Genomic DNA, 20105 nt, shown 5'->3' with positions numbered 1-20105 from the left:
CTAGTCTCACAAGCCTTTGCTGAATAACAGTCGGGTGAATGAACACTAAAACGGTGCAGTGAATAAGATAGATCAAACATTTGTCCTTCACCAAGATAATGGTTCTTGTTTTTTGATAGACATCGCTTAAAAATATTTACTTCAACAATACATTAAATAAAACACATTTTATTTGCAGAACATCATTCTTCTCAATCTTCAATTCTGTTTTGTCTTCCACTGGATTGCGCAGGTGCATAGTGCACATTGCATTTAATGGATTACAGAATAAACATAATACATAATTAAAAAAAACGTTTATATTGCAACTTTCAAGAGACCCAAGGACACACATGGACTGTAACCATAATTATAATGATGATGGTGAATAAATTGATATAAAAAACACGTTTTCATGTTATGCATGTTATTCAAATTAGTAACACGTTAGTAGCCATGTATTCATGTCAATGTTGGGGCATGAAAGACCTCGGTCAGTGTATTTTTATTTCTGCTTAAATAAGTGTTTTGATTGATTTAATTCGTAATTAATGTGGAATATGACTATGTATGCCAAAAGTTGCTTTCCTGTCAACAAGGATCGTCAAAGTCACCGCAAACGGCATCCGGCCAGCTTTCTTCCTATTGGTTAACACAGGGAAGAAGAGGCTTTACTCGAGATGTGATTGGCTGACTTGAGGGCCATTCACCACCGCAGTCATTCAAGATATGCAAATGAGCAAATAGATGCGGAACAGGGAGAAGGAGAGGGGGCGATAGTCTGCTGCCCTTCACGGTCATTTCGGCACAATTTCATAAAAGCGTGACCATCCCGTATTATTTCATCGGTTGTAGCGGATTATAAATCTAAACTGTGAAGATGGCACAGTCAGACACCAAGAAGATATTCTTTGAGAACCTCTCTGGAGCAGGAAAAGCCATCGCCGTGCTGACTAGCGGAGGGGATGCTCAAGGTACGGTATAGTAGTACCGTGTAGTGACACTAGTATCAAATCTGACATTGTATCAGTGTTAAACCGCACCAGACTGGTAAAACACACCCGATCCGATGATGGAATTATTTGCCGATTCGTAACCTTGTAGGGAAAGTATTGCTCAGGAACTAAATAACCAGCAGCAAAATATAACGTTTGTGTTGCACTCATTCATTCCAGAGATCCACTGGTTAGTATGCTAACGTGACGTTCCTGCGATGTTGACATTTTTTTTGTTGTTGTTGCCGTGACGCACAATACAAGCTCAGGGATTTGAAGGTCGCGTACAATACTATGAATTTACTCTCACGAAGCAGTCGTAACTGAAAGCTCGATTGCAAGCATTTCCAACGAATATGTCTTTGCATTCAATGAAGCATTGTGAGCGGGGCCATAGAACATAGCGGCTTGTTGCGGTCGGCCTCTTTCAATCAGACAGTGATCACGTGGACAAATCAACAAAATAGCAAAAATAGCAAAGTCAATATTTAGGGTTTGTAGCGGATGTCACTTGAGGTTTGCAGTCCCCGAGAGGGCCTGTTATGGAATGACCTCATCCTGTGTACGTGATGCGCTGCATACTGCTTCTCTGCAACTGTTGGTGACGTCAGAGAGGAAACCCTGATCACGTGGACACTGGCTTGTCTCCTTAATACCGTAACTCTTATAATGACTGTAACAGAGCAAGTCCAAGCAGAACGTATTAGCATGTAATAATCCATTTGTAAAACAATTAAACAGTTACATGCTTGTTATATGTTACATTTTTTCCTAGATTGGTTTATCATTATTCGACCCGACAGCATGAAACGATTCCCTTAAATACCACAAATAAGGAATGTTGTGCTTCTCCAAATATGTTGCGTTATCGCCGCTGGTGCTCTCTGATTGACGTTTTTGCATGAGGCTTCTATACCAGTTTTTTTTTTCTCAGTCAATTAAGATCTCAACCACTACTGATTTGACCTCTCTCTATGTGTTGCAATGACATCTGCGAAGGTTGAAAAATAGTAATATGCCTATTTTAACAAATTGAAAAGTACAAATAACATTTGTTTCCAAATGGTAAAGGTTGTCCAAAATATATTACTCAAGTACAGATACCAGAAAAATCTACTGAAGTACAGTTACAAACTATATGCACTTTTAACTCCCCACCACTAGACAGGATTTGACATGTCATCAAGGATAACATTTTCTGCACTGCAGATACAACAGTTGCAGTAAGTTGCTGATGAGTTGTTCCCAGCCCTCTCCCTTAGTTGGCCAGAAAAAAAGGAGGATACGCATGCCTGACAAGAGCTGAACGCCAGTGTCAGAAGGCATTATGTTGCAGTGGCTTGGTCCTTTCACTCACTCTGCACCAGAAAGTGTCATTCATGCATAATGAGAAACCCTAACCAACTATTTGAATTACAACATATGGTGACTGGGTTTCCCACAGTGTTTGAATTATCTGATTCCTCCTTTTCTGTCCTGTACTGCTTTAACGGCCTCCGTGTTGCCTAGTTACTACTACACGAGCCAATTCCTGTTGGGAAAACTTCCCACCCGCCTTGTTTATTTCTAATAGTCGTCCACCTTTTCCTGTGTGGCCTCTGTGGGTTTGAACAGTCCATTTTCCTAGCGATGTCAGTGTTTGATAAAGGTGCCGTTGACATGCAAGTCACAGAGCGGCATCTGAACGGTTACTGAGTTCATTTGGATTGGCCACAAGAGTTGAAACTGAGAGACTGTCAGAGGAGCACGGAAGCATTTTGACCAAAGATGCTTGCTTGCCACAGCGAGAGGACAAAAATATCCTCGAGAAACACACTGTTAAATGCAGACAGACACAAATCTACCAGTAATTTACTCTCAGAATACTACCAAGTACAGATGCAGTGTGCAATCTTAGATGTGTTGCTTTTAAATATAAACTCACTCTTTACGTAGCATCTTAAAGACAAGAGATTCTTCATTTATTTTCTTTGCTTGTTTTTTTTTTTTTTTTTTTTCAGGGATGAATGCCGCCGTGCGTGCTGTGGTTCGAATGGGCTTATACGTAGGAGCAAAGGTTTATTTCATTCGTGAGGTGAGTCACGACTGCTTATTGTAGGATTAGAATTTACCTCTCCCTGCCCTGGTCTGTTGTGTGATTTGCCGAAGACTGGGTAGTTGGTTTTGCTGTCACGCAGGAGGCCTCGCTCGGCACAGGCAGCCTTTGTTCCCACCCATCTGTGTGTGTGTGTGTTAGGCCTCCTTGCTCAGCGTTTGTTATCTAACTGACTTGATGCTTTGTTTTAAAGATTTCTCCCTCTCAGGTACTCGGATCTCATGTTAAGGCCTCTGCAGAAGGCTGCGTAATGATAGTGTTTACAGTTTACACTAAAGATTATCTGGACCTACCACAGTGCATCTCGGAAATTGTTCTGTGGACAGATAAAACTAAAACATTTTTTCCTTCCTATATGTACCGTACTGTGCAACTGTATTGGCTTACATTTGAGCTTTTGACTTTTTCTACCACGAACCTCTCTTTGAGCTCGATGAATTGTGGCAAAGACAACTTGGAATAGTCCAGTGTCGTTTGGGAAGAAAATCTCTCATGCTCTTCCTGGTTGTTTTCTTGTCGTTTTATCCTTCTGAAATGTGGTTTTAAAGAGATGAGAAGCTCTTCACTACACCATTAAATGACTTGTTAAAATAATGAAAAATAATTTGTACGCAACCATCCTTAGTGAAATCCTCTTTTGGTAAACCAAAGCCTTAATTTATAGTTACTTCTCATGCTAAGCAAACATAAATACCGGTACACATTTGAAATGAGTGCATGTTCAGAAAGATATATTTGTACATCAGATTTGCATTTTGTTTTTAATCAGGGCTATCAAGGTATGGTGGATGGTGGGGAGAATATAACAGAAGCTACATGGGAAAGTGTGTCCAGCATGCTTCAAGTGGTAAGTCAAAACAATGGGTAATGCTAATTTCATTCATTTCACGTGTGGATTTCTTTGGAAAGAACCAGAGAAGAATACGTAACATAATACTGAGTGATAGAGCGCTGGTGTTTGTATTAGCAACAAGCGCGCAAGGGCAAGGCATAAATTAAAGATTCAAGATTGCAGGACTGCTCTCGTGTTTGGAGAAGTATTTCACAATCTTCCCATCAGACGCGTGAAAGTCAGCGTTAACTTTTTTTTTTTCCTTTATGCCAAAATCCTCCAAAGCCAGCAACTACTAAAAACTAACATGTGTTTTTATAATCATCAGGGTGGGACAGTCATTGGCAGTGCCCGCTGCAAAGACTTTCGCACCCACGAGGGACGCCTTCAGGCTGCTCTCAACTTGGTGAAGCTTGGCATCACCAACCTGTGTGTGATTGGCGGAGATGGCAGCCTGACGGGAGCCAACCTCTTTAGGGAGGAATGGAGCGGACTTCTCGCGGAACTAGTAGTGCAAGGTACTGGAGCAGGCAATGCCTGTCAATTTTCCCTCTTCAAATGAAATGAAATGCCAGTAATTATTCCCAGTAGTAAAGGAAAAAGGCTATTGCACCCCGCATAAGAAGCAGACTAGTATTCCTCTTGAACGCAGCAGTTTCCATTGCTCGGAGCTATGTGGCTTATTATGACAACAAACTATTTTGGGAATGCACTGGAACAGATGGAGGGACTTTTTATCTGACCCCAGCGTACTTCCTCTTTTCAGGTTCTATCGAGCGGCAGTCTGTTGAGACCTATTCCGCCCTTCACATTGTCGGGATGGTGGGCTCCATTGATAACGACTTCTGCGGAACCGACATGACAATCGGCACCGATTCTGCTCTACACCGAATCATTGAGGTGGTGGATGCAATCATGACAACCGCGCAGAGGTGAGAGATGATTGTGAGAGTTTGGTGGTTTGACTTCAAATGAGTTTTGGTGCTTCTGCGTATTTTTCAAGCACTGGTACTCGAGCGAGTAGGTAATCTTTTAACATGTGTTATGGTGTTATTTTTCAGTCACCAGAGGACATTTGTTTTAGAAGTAATGGGCAGACACTGCGGGTAAGATTTTATCATGTTAGTGGCAGATTCCTTTTTACACTCCATACAGCACACACAATCCGTAATTGTGTGTGTGTTATTTTAGCTACCTGGCCTTGGTTAGCGCCCTTGCTTGTGGGGCAGACTGGGTGTTAATCCCCGAGATGCCTCCGGAGGATGGCTGGGAAGAGAAGATGTGTCAAAAACTGTCTGCGGTAACACAGTCTAAAGTTGCTCCCACATGTTCATAAATATTGCAACAAATTTAACAAAAATATACTTTTTTATCACAATTTTCATTGATTGCATTTCATCGTACGTGCAACGATTTTTTTTCAGATTAATTAATTCTTCATTAATCAAGAATCCTTCTCAGGTGTGTTGTCCTGCCTTTCATCCGGCAAACACCGCCTCAAATTATGGCATAATAAAAGGCCTTGAGTGAAACTTTAGCTCATTCTCTGGCAAAGTGTTTGTTTAAGATAATGCACACGTATTAGAGTGGCTTTTTATTGGGAGGCCCACACGATCATGTTATAATCAAGTACTTGAGCTTTCGCAGGGTGAATTAGCTAAATCAAAGTGAAGTACTTACCGTTGCATAAAACATTTGCCAATTATCACATTTGAAATAAACTGATTATTTGCATGTGGGACATTTCTCATATTTTACTTTTAAATTCATGGAATATTGGCCCAAAGAAGGCTTTTATAAATTGAATGCACTGTTTAGTCTTTTGCACTACCAATTCCATTTGGTCAAATGTCCACTTTTATCCATGTTTCTATGTATTTTTCTGTTTTTGGAGAAATTATATTGTTGTTATGATCCAGACCCGTTCCAGGGGCACAAGGCTGAACATAATCATAGTGGCAGAGGGAGCCATTGATAGGCACGGGAAGCCCATAACATCTAGTCTTGTCAAGGATGTGAGTACAGTCATGCAAAGAAAGGGGAAGCCAGAAGCATGGAGCCTTGACTGGTGGGAACACGAGCCAAATGTGTCTCTTTCCCATGATAAATCAAGATATTGGAAAAAGAACCCACTACACTGTTTGACTAAGCCCGCAATAAATGTAGGCTAGATATTGCTAATGAAAATGAGCAAACAGCTCTGCAAACTCTCCGTCCGTCATAGTGACCGCAGTCAACACGCTGTCCGGTCCCTGTGCTTCTGAAAGCCCATGTCACAGCCACATTCACAATTTTTCTGTCATGCTGTCTCCCCGCCACACCTGTAGAATCGAGCAGGGATGAAAAGGCTGAATATCATAATAGTAGCCGAAGGGGCGATTGACCGTAACAACAAGCCAATTACTACTGACTGTATTAAGGATGTAAGTTTGACCTCCAACTGCCTCCTATGTGACCTCTACTTTGTTGCTGCCCTCGTGTGGCTTTGACTTTGTCGCTGTGTTTCTGGAATGCTCTGTCCGACACTCTAGTAGGGTAAGGCCCCATTCCCAACTGATACTGCCGCTACCACGACAGCTGCTAATATTACTCTTAGCACTGCATTATGACATCACTGAACACATGTAAAAAGTAGCGGCATTCGTACAAAACAACTATCCACCAGTATTGATGGCTTTTTGTTTTGATTCCGTAGAACGTATATCCCTTGACCCTGCACTATTATTGTTGTGTACAGCATCCAAATATGTGTTTCCAGTTTGATGTGGAGTTCAAGTCCTTTGCTCCCCCCCCCCCACGCCCTGCACTTGACTAACATGACTGAAAAATTAGAATGGCTTGCTTGTGCTTTGCTGTTTCCCCTTTTCTTCAGCTTTTTTTTTTCTTGAATTAATTTCCTATTGTGTTCTGTTTCAGTGCCAGTGTTTGTGGTGTTGCATAATGAACTACGTATTGATTATTTATATTAAAATGTATACTTTTTAGATACCATTTTCAAATGAATAAAGTGGATATTTTGTTGGCATATGCCGTTTCAGGAATCAGTATGTTTGTATGATTAAAGCTTCATTTCTGCCTTTCATACCTCCAGCTTGTTGTCAAATGTTTGGGTTTTGACACGCGAGTGACAATCCTGGGACACGTGCAACGAGGAGGGACCCCTTCTGCTTTTGATCGTATCCTGGTATGTTCACCGTATAGCTTCCCCCGCAATTTTTATGCTCAGCTAGAAATCCAGCCCAGCTACTGCTCACAAAATCAACTTCGCGTTCACCTCTTCTTTGAACCCCTCACTGGAGAGTCACAAAATCAGTCTCGACAGGGCATTATCTTTTTAATCCAACTGTGTCTGAGGAGAAGTAGCCTCTGGTTGCACGTTAAACCCGTGAACAGATTAACAGTTTATACGAGACTAAGGAAGAGGAAGACCTTAACAGAAAAAAAAAAAAAAACCCTCTTAAAACGAAATTAATATATTGATTTGTATCAAGACCTTGGCTGTTTTATGTGTTGTTACCTGAGTGCCACACATGTGTACTTTTTACACTTTTTTTGTGTGTTGTAGTCCAGTCAATAATAGTAATTGTGAACCTCTGGCCACAATAAGGAAAAGAAACAATGCGATATTATGACAATATTATTGTTGATTGTCTGTCCATGCAGGCCAGCCGAATGGGTGTGGAGGCTGTTCTTGCCTTGCTGGAGACCACAGCCAACACGCCAGCCTGTGTGGTGTCTCTGTGCGGTAACCAATCAGTGCGCTTGCCTCTGATGGAATGTGTACAAATGGTAGGTATGAAATTGGACCGGCAACGCAGTTCAGCATTTACAATTAAAACGAGCATTTATTACATTATCTGTGGAGAACTTTTTTTTTTTTTTTTTTTTACACTTGTATTCATAAAACATTTGAATTTGGATCAATTCCTCCTTTTTTCCTTAAGACTCAAGAGGTACAGAAGGCAATGGATGAAAAAAAGTTTGAAGAAGCAGTGAAGCTCCGTGGCAGGTAGGACAATCGTTCTGACATTGCCTCACTTTCCTTAAGACCCAGACAAAGCAGTTTGCTATTTATTAGCTCATAGGGACAAAGCTAAATGTGTGCATGAACACAAATGTATAACAAGGCAATCCTTTCTTTTGACTTTGACTTCGGAATGATAAAAAATCATTAACCTTATCTGGAATGTCTCCCTTGGTCAACTGAATAGGCTCCATATTTCCTGTGAAATGAACAAGCTAAGAGCTACTTTGTTTTTGTTGTTGTTTTTGACTGCAGGAGTTTTGAGAACAACCTGAAGACCTACAAATTGCTGGCTCATCGTAAACCAGAGTCTGAACTACCGACGGTAAGTCACAACAATTTGTCCTGACCTGTTATGCGGTTGTCGCTAACTCCAAACCCAAACAAAAGCACACTCTTGGCATGATTTTAGTCAGGAATTAAAGCATGTTTATAGTTCAGTGTAAAGTATGAGGTCAGGCGTTCCGCCCTGTGAGAAGACGAGCAAGGATATATCGGCTGCAGTGATAAAAGACATCCATGCTGAGGGGTGACTGTGCTGATCCCCCCCCCAATGGGCCGTTGCAGCCTGCTGCTATGCCTCGCTATGGAGGCAGCTTTGGACAGAAAATCAGTCAAGTGTGCAGGCAGCACGGCCTGGCTCATGCTGTGGCGTTCCCATCAGGGGCGCCCGTGCATCTGTGGGAATGATCAAGGCAGTTGGAGCGTGTACCTTGGAGCAGAACATGACACATTTATTGATTCCTCCTGTAGTCCCTGGCGGTTAACTGTTACAACAAACCAAACCGACTTGCTGATATACTGTAGCTCCAGATTGTTGTTTCAAATGTTTGAGAACTAGTTGATACAATTGTTTGTGATTCTACTAATGGGATTTTTTTTTTTTTTTTTTTGCTGTGATTCTTATGTCATCAGAGCAATTTTAATGTGGCCGTGTTGAATGTGGGCGCACCCGCGGCAGGCATGAACGCGGCCGTCCGTTCGGCTGTCAGGGTGGGCATCTCGGAGGGGCACAAAATGTTTGCTGTCAATGATGGATTTGAGGGGTTCTACAAAGGTCAGGTCAGTACTGGAACGCATGCCATTTATTTCCTCACAATCATGCGAGATTTGATCTAGTATGATTGCCTTGATTAACCTAAAATGATTTTCATTACTATGGCACACTTTTTTGTTTTGCTTTAATAACCGAATCTGTTGTAGTATTAAATTTGTCCAATAGATGTCCTCATAGAATAACAAACCGACTGCCATTGCATGGCACACATCCTGTGAAAATATGAAACCATCAGCCGATTTTTTTTTTTAACCAAGTTAGCAATTACTGAAAAGTAAAATATACAAATTTATTGAGGTGATTCATTACACTTGCCAACATGTCAACTTTTCTTAGTTTTCTAGATAATTTTTTTGCACTGAGGTCAGCTTTAAAAACGGAAATTGAACATTTCAAAAAACCTAATGTGCTAGAAATAGACCAAAAACATGTTTTAAATCAGCATAAAAAATACGTTGAGTGACAACACAAAGTCATCTCGGATTAAAATTTCCTGTTGACCAGAGTTAGCTGCTCTGTGACTGAGCTCTAATCCGGTATATGCTGTTTTTGTCTGTTCCTTGACTTTTTAAACTGGTTGCACATCTCTCTCTCTCTCTCTCTCTCTTTTTTTTTTTTTTATCCTGTGCTGACCTTTTCACAATCACTAACCTTAATTCCCTCGACAGCCAACTCTGGCTGATTCAAAGGCCAGCACATAATGAACAATGTGGCCATTTATCTTCCCCCAAACTGTCTCCAATACCACTGGTTAGTTAAACATCCCTTGTGCACTCTGTGCTATCTGAAAACTGGCTGCTCCAATTGACCCGACGAAAATGAGACCAGCAGGGAGTAATAGATTTCTCTACTTCAGTGCTCTACAGGTCCACTACCTCTCCTGGAGGTGGCTCCTGGTGGAAAAAGAAAGTGTGCCAGAAAATCCTTTTTCATTTAACACCGCGACCCCATGGAGGAAATGTTTTATATGCCACAGACTACAGCAATCAGAAAGGACAAAAGTCATCCAAGTAACTTGTTAAAGCACGTGTTGCTCCTGTCTTCACTTCAGATTAAGGAGATTAAATGGGCCGATGTCGGAGGATGGACAGGACAGGGAGGATCTCTGTTGGGAACTAAAAGGTAAGGCAAATTGTCGCAAATGATTTCATTGCATTGATGGATTAAAGTTTCATTATTGCAGCAAACATCATCTCTGTTAATGTTTTCATTTATAGAACGCTCCCCGCAAAGCATGTCGGCAAAATCGCTGAGCAGATGCGATCTCACAACATAAATGCACTGCTGGTGATTGGTGGATTTGAGGTATGTTACAAACATCCTTTGTACCCATGAGCTTACCAGATGCCTTTGTATTATGACATGATTTATTGTATGTAATATGTAACAGTGACAGTTACAGTGGTGCCTTGAAATAGGAGTAATTTAACTTGTGAGTTTTCGCAAGCCATCATTCGGCTGATTTTTTTTTTGTTTGTTTTAACTTGCGAGTACAGGCTTGAGATGGCACTTTGGCAAACAGTGAGCAATGCTTCAAAAACGAAGCTTCAACCTATTTTATTTCCAAACATAAAATGAAGAGAATGACACTTTTGTGTATTTAAAACAATCACATATCGTAGCCTTTATACTGCCCCCAGGTGGCCAAGTTGGGCACACCAGAAAGAGCAGCACAATGGCCATTCACTTGATGCAGTGTTACGACCCCTCCTCAAGATGGCAAGGAGGAGGGGTCTGACATAGTTGTGAGAGTTGGCAGGGACATAAATGAAAAACATCCACTAACACAAAAGACAACGATTGCAAACAAAAACAAACAAGGACTGGCCACGTCACTCGCAGCCAGCCAAGTCCACCAGCAACCACGTCCCTCTTAATGGCCTGCTGGTGAACACACCTGAAAGTAATTGACTAATTTGGTTACTCTCCCCTGGTCTGATTGGGTGGCTGTACAGGTGACGAAGGCCACCAATCAGGGCAGAGCAGGGGAGAGCACCCACACACCCCACACACACACACACACGCACACACACACGCACACAACTTAAACGGCCACGACTCAACGTGGGCCGTAACAACAGTGTGACAACAACTGTTACATTTTTTTTTAGTTCTATGTAAATATCATTTATGTAAATTTTTATTAAGGTACAAAATTGCTAATTTTTGTCATTGCATGACACGGTTATTAATTGTGTTTAATAACGTTTTGGGGGAAAACTGGATCAGATTAATGTCATTTCAGTTTATTTCAATAGGGAAAGATGATTTTAGATACAAATGTTTTGAGATGAGTGTCGCCAACCAAATTCAACTCATATCTCAAGACACCACTATACGTGCATATTTTTATTGTTTTCGTGTGTCTCTACATTAAGTACATTTATTTCATATCATACAATCCTATCAGTGTCAACTGCTTTTTATAATTGACATATTTGCAAGTGCTGTTTGTATAGATATGTATTTGTTTACGTAGTGGAGAGACTCAAATGTATATAGAGTGGTATCTGTCTTTTTCGCTGCTTTCCGTTGTGGTAGGCTTGGCTCCTCCCTTTGGCACCCTCCACATTTGTCTTTTCCCTTCCTTGTGGCAAGTAGCACCCACTTAAAAACCGCCCCCGCCCACCCGTCTCCCAACCCAGCAAAAGCACCACCCACGGCAAACACTAAAGCGCTCGGCTCTGCCCTGCAGGCCTTCCTGTCGCTGCTGGAGTTGTTAACGGCGCGCGGGAAGTATGAGGAGTTCTGTGTGCCCATGATCATGGTCCCGGCCACGGTCTCCAACAATATACCAGGCTCAGACCTCAGCATTGGGGCTGACACAGCTCTGAATGCCATTACTACTGTAAGTCATGGGCCTGGCAACTAGAGTAGCTGAGCAGTACACAAATACACTTAAAATACACACATTTGCACTCTCCGCTCTTTTTTTGGAAGAATCACCCACTTTGAAAATGTTGCGATAGAAATAGCGTCTTCTTTTGGCATGACAAAGAGAGCATGACAAACCTGTCATCATTCCCCTTTTGAGGCAAGACAGCCATCACTCCTCAGGTAAGGAGTACAATGGGAACATGGAGGCATGGTGCGGGTGCTACAACTGGGTTTTCCTGTATTTGCATCCAACTGGGGACTTAACAGCATGCCTATGATGTCTTGGCTCCCAATGCACGCTAAATGGCAATTTTATAATCCATCTGCTCAATTCCATCATAAACATTTTCCATCAATATTATGATGTGGGGTGTCTTGATGCCACCATCTGTCATTTCCTTGTCTGTTTCCCTCCCTCACCATGTCAAAGCTCGCCCCGTCTCCTCATTATACAGCAGTTATGGCCGTCACCTTGTTTCTGATGCGTCCTCACTCAACGCTTCATTGAACTGGTCATGCTCCGTTGGTTTCATGTCTTCATGGTGCAGTTTGACAACTTTCCAAACTCTTTTTTCCTTTATCTGTTCCGCTCCTCACTCGCCACGTGTCTTCGTTCGTGTCCATTTTCGCACCGTGCCAAAAGGGGCAATCACGCGGGAAGAGCCGGAAGGGCAGATACCCTCTTGAAAACAAGAGAGGGATGTGCCTCTCTCAGGTGGCTCTAACACATACTGTATTTAAATGCTGCCGCTTCAGGCGCTTGAGAGTCTGCTGCAGCTGTATGAGGCACGCGCTACCTATGAGGAGTTTTGCATCCCGATGTGTATGCTGCCTGCCACCATAAGTAACAATGTACCGGGTACAGATCTAAGTATTGGTGCAGACACGGCCCTCAATGCCATCGTGGAGGTAAGGCGGTTGATCCTTCACACCACCTTGTATAGATGATGAGAAGAGGATGCAAATGATGTGACTTACTAGCGTATGCAATTAAGGGCCGATTATGGCCCTTGAAATACCGGCCAAAATGATTAGCCAAATGGATGGTACTTTGTGATTGTTTTTACCGTTATGTACTCTAAATCTATACCATAACCTTGTATCCTTAAATATATATAAAGACATTTGTTAATAAGATTATTCTATGGACCTGTCAAATTTGACAAGTACTGCTTAGGTACTGTTTGCAAGTTGCGCAAGGAATTGACTAGGGATGGACCGATTATCGCCGGGCCGATTATCGGCGTCGATATTGTGTACTTTGACGAAAAAATCGGCATTGGCCTTTTTAAAAAAATCTGATGGCCGATAATAAATCAAATTAAAACTGTGCAAATCAAAACAAAGATATGTGAAAGTTTAGTTTTCTGTCATTTTGAAATTTTGGAGAACTTAATTTACTGTCGAAAACTATATGCAGCTGTTTTTTTTAAGTGTTTTCATTTCAAATTTTAAGACATGCCGACGAACCTGGGTGCTCCCTGAACTTTTTGTTAGAATTTGATAAAGATGTATATTGTAAAAATAGTAATAATAATGCAAAAAACCTTAAATTATGCAAATCTGAAAAATTGTTCAATAAACATATGCTTAAAGACGTTCAACAAAGTTATTCATTTTCTTTTCTATTTTTTTTTTTAGATTTTGATGCCAATATTTTCTTTTTTACGAAAAATTATTATCGGCTCTAAATATTGGTATTGGTATCGGACGCCTTGACTACTAATAATCGGTATCGGCCCTGAAAAAAACATATCGGTCTATCTCTAGAATTGACCTGGATGTCGCTATTTTACACGCAACTTAAAGTCACAGTTTGTGATTCTATCATAGTGTTTCTAACCTGATATATATATTTTTTATTTTAATCCAGGATTCTGGTCAATCGCTAACTGATTCCAAATGCTGGTCTTGAAAAACGAGCTATGCTATTGCTTTGCGTTGCATTGCATTTCTTGTGCATACCAAAAACTGTTTTTGTAGTTGTCTTTCTGGTTGGTAAATATTGTCTTAGACAGAAGGTGGTTTGATCATGCACTTGGAGACACTCAGGTAGAATTTGCTAAAGCTAAGTTATTAGTCTTGTTTTTAATCAAAGCATGTTGGCATGGAGTCTTGGGCAAGCACCGACAAATGAGCATCTGTCTACTAAATCTGCAGACCGCATACCTGCAGAACAGCAGCACTGATCTGCATGTAGAATGTTTGGTGTAAGTCACATGCCAACATCGGCCAACATCGGTCCACTATTCATTTCTAAATGTTTTTGACATTTAAAACACAAAATAAATCGAACAGTATTTTAACCCAGTTTTCTTCCTAATGATTTTGCCTGATAACATATTTAACAGCAGACATATTTAATGAGGGAAGGCTCTGACTTATTAACCAGTGAGCAGTAATAAACTACCACATACTAACAGCAAGTATGCATGCATCAGACTTGCGACCGCATCAAGCAGTCAGCCAGCGGGACAAAGAGGCGCGTCTTCATCATCGAGACCATGGGGGGCTACTGTGGCTACCTGGCTACCGTAGCCGGCCTTGCTGCAGGCGCAGACGCTGCGTACATCTACGAGGAGCCCTTTGACATCAGGGACCTGCAAGTGAGCGATCATTTCAATCCAAGCACACCCCGTTGTTTCATAGTTTTTGCCTGATCTCGCAAAAGATCGCATTTTCATTTGGTCGGAAATGTTTAATGCTTCAGAACAAGCACAGGGATGAACAACCGGGTCATTAGTGAGTCTCTTGTTAATGTTTCTCAGCGTCAATGACAGATGTTTATATATCGTCACTGTAAGGTGGGAGATGCGATATATTACAAAGTCAACATTTTGTCTCACCCCCCCTGTCTCTTTAAAAAGAGGTCAACCCAAAAATGTTCTATACAATACGTTCTTTGCAGCTCCACTAGTCTAAATGTGATATTCTGATTAATATCGTTTGTGGAATTAAGCAGCAAAATCCACCTGTTTATCCATCTCAGGGGGCGGCCATTTTGTCACTTGCTGCTGACTGAAAATGACATCACAGTTGCTCAGGCCTCAGGTAGCAACCAATCACGGCTCAGCTTCAGAAAATACGTGAGCCGTGATTGGTTGTTACCTGAGCGGCATGTGACAAAATGGCCGTTCCCTGAGATGGCCTAAAAATCGTATTCCACAAATGCAATTGCAATCAGAATGCCGTGTTTAAAGAAAATTTGAAGGGTGACTTCCCCTTTATACATCAATGTTGTACTTTTCATTTCATTCATGAGCATCTTGACAACATGACTGTTTCTTTTCGTCTTCCTCCCACAGGCCAACGTTGAGCACTTGACAGAGAAAATGAAGACAAGCATTCAACGAGGCTTAGTGCTCAGGTATGAACAAATACTGTTGTGCAGAATATGCAGACTAGTAAGGACTACTAAACTTCGAGTAGTTTCAATATTTGAAATTCATGCACGTAATCAAGCTTTTATGTTGTTGTTTTTTTTTAAGAAATGAAAACTCTAATGAAAACTACACCACAGACTTCATCTACCAGCTGTATACTGAAGAAGGAAAGGGTGTGTTTGACTGCAGGAAGAATGTGCTTGGACACATGCAGCAGGTAGTTTCTCAAAACTGCCGTTTGACTGAGCACCAACAGTGTTTATAGAGCAATGTAATATTTTCCGTTCCTCACAGATGGGCTTTGTTTTGTTTTCGACTGTTTGTGCGTCTTGAGATTAGCACAGATAAAACTGGATCAAACAGTCTTTTGATGAATCCCCGAGGAGACATTGGCTTTTCTCTGCAGCAAGCGAGGCGATACAGGAAACAAAATAATAGAGCACATTTGGGAATTCGGACTGCAACTAACAAGTACATACATACATTTAAATATGGAATACAGAGAAGGGAAGAGTTGTTGTTGTCTGATGCACCATTAGCTTCTTAGTTTGCTCTTTTCTCTACTGTGATTTATAATATAAATGAACACAACCGACAGAATTCTAATGATCAGCTACTATGGCCGTTCATATTGGAAATGATTGTTGTCAATAAAAAGGACTGCCTCCTCATCCAATGCTTTACAAGGGAGGAGCTCCATCTCCATTTGACCGAAACTTTGGGACCAAGATCTCAGCCAAGGCAATGCAGTGGATCACCAAAAAGCTGGTGGAGACATTCAGGCAAGGTGAGGCCAGAACGTCCTTCCTTATTAGAGAAATGATCTATGCTACAGTAGTCGATGTTCCCTCCCCAGTGAGGTGTGGTATTTATTGAGATCTGTCATGGAGTCGCTCCACCTGGCATCTTGATGTATTTTTATTTGCTCGAGAGGAAATTATTTATAGATCATTTACATCAAGTGTTGTCAATAAAACAAACTAATAAAAAAAAAAAAAAAAAAAAGCCCTGAGTTTACACTTAACATTTACAGTATATGTCCGAGTATGATGTGTTTTAAAGCAACACATGCATTAAAGCTCCACCTAAAGTGCAGATTTGTCTCTTTTTTGTTTTTGTTTTATCTATTTCATATTCGCATGGTGGATGACATAAGATGAAGGTAAATGTATGTTGTTGTTTTTTAAGCTGGCTCCATGACATCTTCCTCTTTCTAGCTCCATGTCTGTCAGTTTGTCCCATTCATTGCGCTACCATGGCAACCACTGTAGCCACCTATTGCTGCCCGTTTACCACCAGCCACTCCATTTGAGTCGTAAATGCACTATACCGGTACACTGCCTGGCCAAATAAGTCATACTGACACTCACTGACTGCAATATCATAACATTTATTTTCATCCAGTTTTATTCCTTTTTGTAGTCCTTATTTCTTATTATTTATGACTCATTTGAATACGTTGACATGATCGGTCGTCATTAAGTTTTTGCAAACCAAAGCATATTTGTAATGAATGAATTATTCAATGGAAGACTGCTGATTGGTGTTTTTTTTTTCCTCATCGGGCAGTGTACCATATGTGTCATGCTCCCACAATACCTTTTCATTGCTCTTCAAGTTGGAGAACCACGCGTAACGTGCACATTTCTTGTAGCTTGGCAACCCATTTCCTCAATGTTGCTTTTTTTCTCTTTGTAGTCATGTCTGTTCCCTCATCAGTTTCTTTGTCACTGTCGACTGTCTGCTGCTTCCTATAAATACAAGCTAAGTCTATTTTTGGCTTCTGTGATGTTTTTTTTTTTTTTTTTTTCCCCCCTGCAGGTAGAGTGTTCGCTAACACTGAGGACAGTTGCTGCTTGCTGGGAATGCGCCGCAGAGCTCTGATCTTCCAGCCAGTGGTACAACTTAAGGGGGAGACTGACTTTGTGTATGTATGACGTATCGTTGAATCAGTTCAAAGTGTGTGACCCAAGTCAAAATACTGCATTCAAGCTACACGTAATTGGATGATGATTTGGTCCCGTGTCTGTCAACAGTCACAGAATCCCCAAGGAGCAGTGGTGGTTGAAGCTTCGTCCTCTGATGAAGATCCTCGCCAAATACAAGACGAGCTACGACGTCTCGGACTCGGGGCAGCTGGAACACGTCGTACACAACCGGCCCAAAGACTCGGACGCCTCTGTGGCCATGTGAAGACGTCCGGTGCCCCAACGGCGGCCCGCAAAGTCCAAGCCTGTGTGTTATTTGAGGTGTGAACCCCACATGTTGTCTAAGAGCGCCAGTAACAATTTTTACCTTCAAGGCATCCCTATGTGGGCGTAGTCATTGACCTGTAACTTAACCTCAGAAGTGTTCCTAGTGACAAATGCACATTTATCGTACTGCACACACACAAACTGCTTTTCCAACACACACATGTTCTGGATGTTTGTTATTGTCATGGTTTGTTTTTAAATTTTGCACTTTCCCTGTCTCGAGTTCCGTAGGCAGGCTCTGAGGCCAGAGCTGCGCAACTACGCTGCTCCAAAAACAGATTATACGACTTTTAAAAGTTTGGGGTATTGGATTTTAGGGTGGGCATTTCAGGATAAAAATGAATTTTAGTCTTTTACAATTAAACTTAATTTGACCATCTCTACACTTTTTGTTATACAGAATGGAAAAGGTGCGGAGAGTCACAGAAGCGGACGCCCTTAGAAATGCTCATGGCTCAAACACCTGTTGCGAATTTTGCCCTTCAGCTCGTTGTTAGAGTACAGCAACTTTTGCAAAATGTCCTGAAACACTCAACAGTCGGACATGTTCATTCAGAAGTCTCGTATAGGTCAAATTAAAGCTCATAGTGCATCTTAGGTTCATCTTGAAATGCCATCCCTATGATCAATATCCTTCTTTTTTTGTGAGTGGCATACTGTGCGTCTCAGTCTTCATTTGCAACGAGCACGAGCCTCTACATGCATGTGAGATGCAACACAGCTAACGACGCAAGCAAAAAGGAGTGTGTGCCAGGCTTTACACTGAGACCTAATATTTATCTTTTTAACATAGATTATTTTGTGTCAACTTGGGTATAACGTTATCATGAACCGTAGGTACTGCTGTAGCTGTCCGACACAATGCACAAACATGTTAAATGTGAATAAGAATAAAAATGAAGTTGACATGTGTACCCTATTTATTAGTCACTTGGTTTTTGTTCATTTATTTCTCGTTTAGTATCCACTTTTTTTATTTTTTAAAACCCCATTAAACATCTCATTTCCTTTCTGTTAATGAGTCACCATCCCATCTGTTGTTAAGCATAATTTGTTTCAGTGCCGTTACATTAGAAATGCAAAATGAACTAGAGGCGCAAAATACTGCACACTGTTAAAAAAAAAATAAAAATGAAATGGGTTGTGAAAATGTTTCATATCCAAATGATACGTTTAGTTTTAATCAACGGAATTATTTTTATTTACAATGTGTGATCGCAGTCGAGTAGTAATTGCACCAAATGTAATAATGTTTTGTCCCTCACATTTATTTAAAAAAGAAACACCAGAATACTGTAGTAGAAGCATGTCACTCTGAGTGTATGAGCGCAGCTTTACACCACTGCAAAATACAACCATTCGTAAATTAGTACCTCTCTGACAGTCCATTCATCCATTTTATGTCTTTTCCACACGAGTGTCACGGGTGATCTAGAACCTATCACAGCTTAGTTTGGGTGAGAGGTGGGGTACAAAGTGGAATAGTCGCCAGTCAATATCAATCAAAACAATTTGTGAAGGTGAATTTGATGATAAAGTGTTATTTTTCAAAATTATTATAATTTTTTTTGCTTGATCTATATTGATGTTTATTGTAAAATGCAGTGGGCTTTGAAGGGAATGGATAGAGTCGGTGCATTGCTGCATTTTGTTGTGGGGTGACTGGTATAAGTACTGATTCGACTCATGTACTTCAAACTAAAAAAAATAAGATAAAAATACCGACTGAAATGAAAGTAAACATGAATATTTTCTGTCAGTTACTGTGCGCAGTACCCATTTAAAACGTACGACCCACCTCCAAAATATTCTGCATACACTGTCATGTCACAAACGTACAGCAGGTGGCGGCAGAGCACCGCCACTTCCTCTTCGCTTCCGGGTTCACTGGGTCCATTATGACACGGGTTTCTTCCATCAGTCGCTGTCCACTTTGGCTCCGCACCATTTTTGAGATGAGTGGCTTATTACCGACACAGATTAACGGTGTGAGGCCGTGTGTGCTGCCACAATTAGGGAATTAATCTTATCATTTGAAAGAAAAATTTCAATTTTCCACAGGCGTATTAATTGGGCTGCTTCGCACTTATTAAACAGTCTATTTTTCTTCTTCTTTTTTTTGTACACGTCCTAACTACCAGTAATTACATGCATATATGGTCAAACTGAGACCATTGCTTGGTGACAATGTGAAATGTAATTTGAAAGAGGGGGAGAAAAAAAAATCAACCTGAATCACCTTTCCTCCCCACAGACCCTCCCAGAATAATTATACTTAACTTAAACCAGCATGCTTAATTTGGCTTTACTCCTCCGCCTGTCCACAAAAAGACACCTTGTATCCCATCATTGTAATTTCCTCACACACCAATGGGTGCACAGTTCACTGTGACTTCTCTCCCCCCCTGCATGAAATTAGTAAATTCAATAATTTGGGTTGATTTAAGAATGCATGGGGAGACTGAAAGGGTCATACGCACATAGGTAATCAATACTAATTACCATTTCATTTCTCCACCCTCACTTTCTTTTCTGCTGGAATCTGATCTCATTGGGCTGATTAAAGGTTGCAAATGAAGGGTCCTCACTTTGGGATTCTCATCAAATC

General features: G+C 41.1%; 1 protein-coding gene across 11 annotated transcripts; it reads left to right on the top strand.

Moving 5' to 3' along the window:
* Window positions 1–720: 720 nt before the first annotated feature.
* On the top strand, window positions 721–18416 carry pfkpa (phosphofructokinase, platelet a). 11 transcript variants are annotated; one of them, XM_086020630.1, is made up of 23 exons: window positions 721–953; window positions 2975–3048; window positions 3839–3916; window positions 4230–4419; window positions 4668–4833; window positions 4963–5007; window positions 5093–5201; window positions 6229–6324; window positions 6993–7085; window positions 7565–7690; window positions 7846–7910; window positions 8181–8250; window positions 8841–8987; window positions 10034–10104; window positions 10200–10287; window positions 12616–12768; window positions 14301–14465; window positions 15165–15226; window positions 15348–15459; window positions 15930–16029; window positions 16399–16410; window positions 17064–17169; window positions 17279–18416. In XM_086020630.1, exons 1-23 carry the CDS (start codon window positions 860–862, stop codon window positions 17433–17435), a joined length of 2379 nt encoding a protein of 792 aa, XP_085876756.1. In that variant the 5' UTR covers window positions 721–859; the 3' UTR covers window positions 17436–18416. The 11 variants fall into 11 exon arrangements, with proteins under 11 accessions (XP_085876756.1, XP_085876758.1, XP_085876764.1 ...); XM_086020632.1 differs by lacking the exon at window positions 12616–12768 and adding an exon at window positions 11678–11830; XM_086020638.1 differs by lacking the exon at window positions 16399–16410 and adding an exon at window positions 11678–11830.
* The last annotated feature ends 1689 nt before the right edge of the window (window positions 18417–20105 follow it).

The sequence above is a fragment of the Filicampus tigris genome, chromosome 21 (assembly GCF_054856515.1).
Source record: "Filicampus tigris isolate MCC_2025a chromosome 21, RoL_Ftig_1.0, whole genome shotgun sequence".
Classification (NCBI taxonomy): Eukaryota; Metazoa; Chordata; class Actinopteri; order Syngnathiformes; family Syngnathidae; genus Filicampus; species Filicampus tigris.
The sequence above is the reverse complement of the archived record's forward strand: the minus strand, read 5'-3'. Positions and strand labels throughout refer to the sequence as shown.